General features: G+C 41.2%; 1 protein-coding gene across 1 annotated transcript; it reads right to left on the bottom strand.

Annotated features, from left to right (window-relative positions):
* Nucleotides 1-385: 385 nt before the first annotated feature.
* LOC138059629 (uncharacterized) lies at nt 386-1,155 on the bottom strand. Its single transcript, XM_068905248.1, has 2 exons — nt 873-1,155; nt 386-831 (listed from the first exon to the last, which is right to left on the bottom strand). The coding sequence occupies exons 1-2, from the start codon at nt 1,153-1,155 to the stop codon at nt 386-388; spliced, it is 729 nt and encodes a 242-aa protein (XP_068761349.1).
* Between the last annotated feature and the right edge of the window lie 4,918 nt (nt 1,156-6,073).

Below are 6,073 nucleotides of genomic sequence, written 5' to 3'. Positions count from 1 at the left end.
GATGAGAACTCAGCTTTGAAATAGGCTGGGGTCTGAATGACTTCGTTGATTTCTCTTTCAGTGCGAGTTACTTTCCTTACGGTAAGTGAGTTTTCCATTGAACATACCAATTACCGGGATTTGAACATTTCCAAGGCCTCGCAGGGTGTGCTTAGGTTAACTTTTAAGCAATTCTTGATCTCTAAGCCATCACCAATAACCGTGACTGCTGCACCAGTGGCTAATTTGAAGCGCATATTAACTCCGAGTTGGGCAGTACAACCACTCCCGTTGGTCAACATTTCTCCAAGGAATAAAACTTCGTTTAATATTGTTCGAGCTCGTGTACTTTCTTTGTTGTGGTAGGAGCGTTACGGCAAACTCTTTGAAATTGCCCTCGTTTTCGTCACTTGACACAAGTGGCATCTTTGGCCGGGCAAACTTGGCGAAGGTGTCTCTCACGGCCACACCATCCACGAGATGGGGCAAACTTTGGAGGCTCTTTATTGGGCAGTTTTCTATTCCCGATTTTCCCGGGATTAACAAATTTAACCTTAACTGGTTTATTGTCTCCGCGGACGAGATCACGGTTTTGTGCTGTAGATTTTGCCTGATGGCTCATTTGAACAGCCCCTGCCAGTGTCAAGTTTGCTTTTGACTGGAGTCGATCGGAAAGTGAATCATCAACAACCCCTACGACGATTCGGTATCGAATCAGGGCATCTTTTAATGTACCGTAGTTGCAATTTTCTGCTAATCTGTAAAGATCCTGGATGAATGTGTCGACAGATTCTCCTGGTTTCTGAGACCGTTTGTTGAAGCGCGTATTCTCCACACTAACATTACGTCGTTCTTCAAAATAATCGTTCAGTGACTTTTTAATACCCTCATACGAGACGAGACAGTTCCTCCGTCTATTCGAAGCGTTTGGAGAATATCGTCGGCACTGTCACCCATAGCATAAAGGAGAATACTGACCTGCTCTGTTTCTGGTTTAGTGCTTAGCCCTGACGCTACTATGTACCGGTCGAATCGGCGCAGCCACTTTGGCCATGGATCGGCTGATCGCGGAGTACTCGCACTTTCAACCTTTCCAGGAAGAAGGATTTGCGTAGTCGTTTGGACTTGACTGATTGTCTCAGCGACCGGTGGGTTAGTTTCTTCGTCTCCTGACATAGTTTATTGTCTGTCCCAACCGTTGCCACCATGTAATAAACTTGGTCTTTAATTGCATGAAAACATGGAACATACGAAATGGCGGATCTCTCTGAGCACATGGCCCCTAAGACGCAAAGGAGCACTAGCAACAACTACAAGCCGGAAGTCGTTAAAATGAAAACCTAATACTACAACAACAACAGCCGTGATGGCGCAATAACATCTGATTCGAGAGGGCCCGATTTCAAACAGCGGACCAGGAAGTCCGCCGAAAAGGCAATTTCAAAAAAAGGTGCACTTTGTGACTACGAAAAAGAAAACAAAAAGAACAAGAAGAAAATTAACAGCCATCCAAGGCTAATAGCCCACTTTCGAAATATTAAAATTTAGTCCTAAACAAAAGGCATAATCTCAACTCATACGAATCCTGATATCTATTCCCCAGAGCCTCAATGATGCCTTTTGTTTAGGACTGCATATTAATATATCGAAAGTAGCCTATTGCCATATCAGACTAGGAACAAACAAAAAAATAAGATAGCACGCTATTTCATTTACTGGACTTTGTGGAAGAGAGGTTTAGCGCGCTTCCTTCTTGTGTTCAGATTTGATCAATTTGTTTCACGGACCAATGTTTGGCAACATCAAAACAAAGCTTCTCCTTATTCCCGACAAGGAAACTTCTAATATTGGCAGTTATCAGTTCGATTGCCCAATCACATTACTGCATTTTAAATGACGTCAAACCAAAATGCCGATCGCTTTACAGAAAGTCCAATGGAGACATGACGTTGTTTGCATCGATCTGCGTTCGCTAAGGCAATGAAACCTTGAACTCGTCTGTTTTTATTAGATAAGTCATGATTAAATGTTTTGCATTTTTGTTGACGTTCTGTTTTCACGTTTATTTTAAAGGTCATAGGAAAGACCCTCCATTACCTTTCGGTGTTGAAATTGTTCCCCGGATCCTAGTTTGCGGGGTTTAATTCAATTTTTCCGGGCTATGCGTGGTGGCCTCATGGTCAGTGTGCTCGACTCTGGATCGAGTGGTCCTGGTTCGGGTCCTGGCCGCGGATATTGTGTTGTGCTCTTGGGCAAGACACTTTACTCTCACGGTGCCTCTCTCCACCCAGGTGTATAAATGAGAACCGGCGAATTTAATGCTGGGGGTAACCCTGCGTTGGACTAGCATCCCATCCAGAGGGAGTAGAAATACTCCTAGTCGCTTCATGCTACCGGAGATAAGCGACGGCCTGGTCGGCCTTCTAGGCTCGTAGCAGACTTTACCTTTACCTTTTATGCACATTTGCATCTACGAAGAAGAAGAAGAAGAAGAAGAAGAAGAAGAAGAAGGAGAGGAAGAAGAAGAAGAAGAAGAAGAAGAAGAAGAAGAAGAAGAAGAAGAAGAAGAAGGAAATAAAAAGAACTCGACTAATGCCTATCGCATCACAAGTAATGAAGGTTAGTCTACTGAAGGAAATGTTAGCGAAGGTTCGTTGACAAGGATTCTAAGCTTCGTGGAGAATTGTTACACTTTCAGATTACGAAAGGAATTAGTGGAGAGGTGATTTCAAATTTGATCCTAGGGGAACTCGAGCGGTAGGGACTGGATATTTCGTACAGCCAGGGTCAATGCTATAACGATGCCTAAACATGTCCTCCCAATCGCGAGAATTGCAAGGAAAACCGTAAGGCGTTGTTTTTACACTACAATCCTCATGTCCTTAATCTCGTTATAGCGAGGGCATGTAGTTTACCTCCGGTTAGTTCGCAACATGCAATATGGCTGATACTATAACGAAGTTGCAATTTTGGGTGGAGCACCACGAGGCATATGAAGGAGACTGTTCAATTACTCCATTAATAGTTATGTATCCATGGAAATAACTCTAGGGCAGTTTCGGTCTAGGAAAAGCGGTTACACACAAAACACAAAAACGTCCTTTCCCGTGGGCAAACGCTATTTACCCATGTGTAAAAAAGCTAGTGTAACCACAACTGATGCTTGGCTGGTAGAAACGCCGAAACGTTGGGTTGTGGATAGAAATTTTCGCAAGTTTCATTCAACTAACCTTCAAACCTGACTAGCATCAAACCATTTCTGATTGTCTACTCGGTTGGAATATAAACCTAATAAGACCGAATTCTCCCTAGTCAGTAATCTAAAAATTACAAACTAAAATTCACATGTGCCAAGGGAGACACTGTGTGACAACGATTCTACTTGTGCTATTAGAAATCATCCCCTCTCTTCCCCAATCAGAGTCTTTTTTTGTTATCTATATAAAATATATTTAGGCGGATTTGGCCACCTTTATTTTTTTCCTCTGATGATCATGGAATGACAAAAGAAGCAGGAGTTTCTCTAAGTTGAAATTAAATGCTGAGCCCATTTCGGTTGTGCAAATAGAAATATTTGACCAACTGTCATGCAATGTTTTGTTTGCCACTTTATTATTCACCCGTAAAATAAGGTTCACTTCACATTTTCATTGAAGCGGATTTTTCCCGTGAACAACATTACACCTGCTAAAATGCATGGTCATTATTTTTATAATTATTACTAGCTTGTTTTCCCCGGCCATTTATGAGCCTTCTTCTCTTTCAACCCCTCCGTTCAAGATTTGAGTCGTCTCTGATTCGGTCAGTTAACTGCCAAAAACCAACAAAACAGCAAAAATCAAAAGCAAAATTAAAGTTAGCACTGTTAAAAAAAGACCTTTCCCAAAACGTGCGATAACCGTGGCTTCTAGATCACCAATTATACAATCTGATCAATATATATATATATATATATATATATATTGCCGATGCCATATCCACATTGACATAAGCAAGTTTACCTTTAAACAATAAGCAAGTTCCATAAATATATCGGCAGAAGATCAAAATAATAAGGCTACCCTCAGAACGTCAGGCAGATTGTCAGTGTTTAGCGCTTAAGTTCGTCTTCTGAAAAAAAAACAATGCATCTATGCATGCTAAAACTCCGTTCGCATTGCAATATATACACTCCAAGTCTTGGGATTAATTCGAATGTATCTTGACATTATTCTTTTTTCCAGTGGATTATTTACCACGGAGTACTCGGCAAAGTCGGCCGTATTATGAGCATACAAGAATTTTGTTAAATTTAGGGCAGCCTTTGTAGGTAATCATTTCCAAATGGAAGAATATGTTTTTCGAAAAGAAATGATGGAGTACCTTTGCATCCAAAAAGTTCTAATCTTATGGATATATGATTATACCACTTTGTCGGTCTAATGCGGATGTATCTTGCTATGACTGCCTGAGGTAGTTCATGGTAAACAACTGTGTTGCGGTCAGTGTTTGCAGCAAACTCCTGAAAAAAGGATCAGCAAAAATATGCGAATTAGTAACGTTGGAACATGTAGAGAGAAGGATTTAGTGCTGGAAGAAGTTTCTTTTATGGAAAGCATGCCCACTGAAACAAGAGAGAGATACTTGGTTTTATCTTCCTTTGGCACACCTTGGCTTCAACTTGGCCTGGCTCTTTGTAGTACTCGAAGTCAACGCTATTGTTACTGTACTGCAACTTGTATTCAGTGACCCACTCGTCGTAATTAGCACCTCCTTGGCTGGCTATAGCTGTCAATCTAGTGTTCTGACTGCCCAGATCGATCTGCAGCCACTGGTTGTCAGTATTTGTGCGAGGTGACCATGATCCTGATTCGCCAGCAGCACCAGGATGGTGTAGTCTAGCCTGATGGCCCGCATGATTGGAGTTCCACTGTGAAGAAGCCGTGATTTTACTATCACGAATGCCATGATTTTCCATGCCAAGAGCATCGTGACATTCTGAAACTAAGCAACAATCAATTCTCTATCAAATGGAAAGACGTATTGTTTTAAGCCGCTAGCTTTGATATTCTTTTAAGACCAGGTATCTGCAAAGAATTTTGTTAGTGATAGCAGTTTTCGTGTCATTCGGTGACACAAATATTAGCGTATTGAGCTAAAACCGCAATGGTCAACTAAATATTGTCAAATTTAGGGCTCTCTATGTCGTTAGTCTTTTCTAAAGGAAGGATATGCTTCCTGTAAAGAAATAATGCGTACCTTTGCAGCCAAAAAGTTCTAATCTTATGGATATATGATTATGCCATTTTGTCGGTCTAATGCGGATGTATCTTGCTCTGACTGCCTGAGATAGTTCATGGTAAACAATTGTGTTGCGGTCAGTGTTTGCAGCAAACTCCTGAAAAAAGGATTATTAAAAGGATGTGAATTAGTAACGTTGGAACAACAGGGAGAAGGCTTTAAAGCTGAAAGACGTTTCTTCGATGGAAAGCATGCCCACTGGAAAAAGAGAGAGATACTTGGTTTTATCTTCCTTTGGCACACCTTGGCTTCAACTTGGCCTGGCTCTTTGTAGTACTCGAAGTCAACGCTATTGTTACTGTACTGCAACTTGTACTCAGTGACCCACTCGTCGTAATTAGCACCTCCTTGGCTGGCTATAGCTGCCAATTTATTTTTCTGACTGCCCAGATCGATCTGCAGCCACTGATTAGCGGTATTTGTGCGAGGTGACCATGATCCTGATTCGCCAGCAGCACCTGCATGATGTAGTCTAGCCTGATGACCAGCATGATTGGAGTTCCACTGTGAAGAAGCCGTGATTTTGCTATCAGGAATGTCATGATTCTCCATACCAAGAGCATTGCGACATTCTGAAAATTAGCAACAATTAATTTTTAATCAAATAGAGAGTCATGATATTTGAAGCCCGTTGCCTTTATATTGCTTTACGCGCTCTGATTAATTTAAACAGCGTGTTTTATGAGGGCACAGATACACGGCTGACAACAATAGCAGGATTTGAAAATAAAGTTTTCCGACATTTTTAACCGAATGCGTGATGAAATTAAGAAATTATATATTACAAAAAAATGAAAATAATTATAAATAAAGA

The sequence above is a fragment of the Montipora capricornis genome, chromosome 1 (genome assembly GCF_036669925.1).
Source record: "Montipora capricornis isolate CH-2021 chromosome 1, ASM3666992v2, whole genome shotgun sequence".
Taxonomy (NCBI): domain Eukaryota; kingdom Metazoa; phylum Cnidaria; class Anthozoa; order Scleractinia; family Acroporidae; genus Montipora; species Montipora capricornis.
Note: the sequence above shows the minus strand (reverse complement) of the source record. Positions and strands in the feature narration are given on the sequence as shown.

Bases quoted from the DNA above. Each gene is read 5' to 3' on its own strand.
- LOC138059629 (XM_068905248.1), bottom strand. From the start codon at position 1,155: ATGTCAGGAGACGAAGAAACTAACCCACCGGTCGCTGAGACAATCAGT. The intron at 832-872 runs GTATGAGGGTAT...ATTATTTTGAAG, and splicing joins CGGAGGAACTGTCTCGTCTC to AACGACGTAATGTTAGTGTG.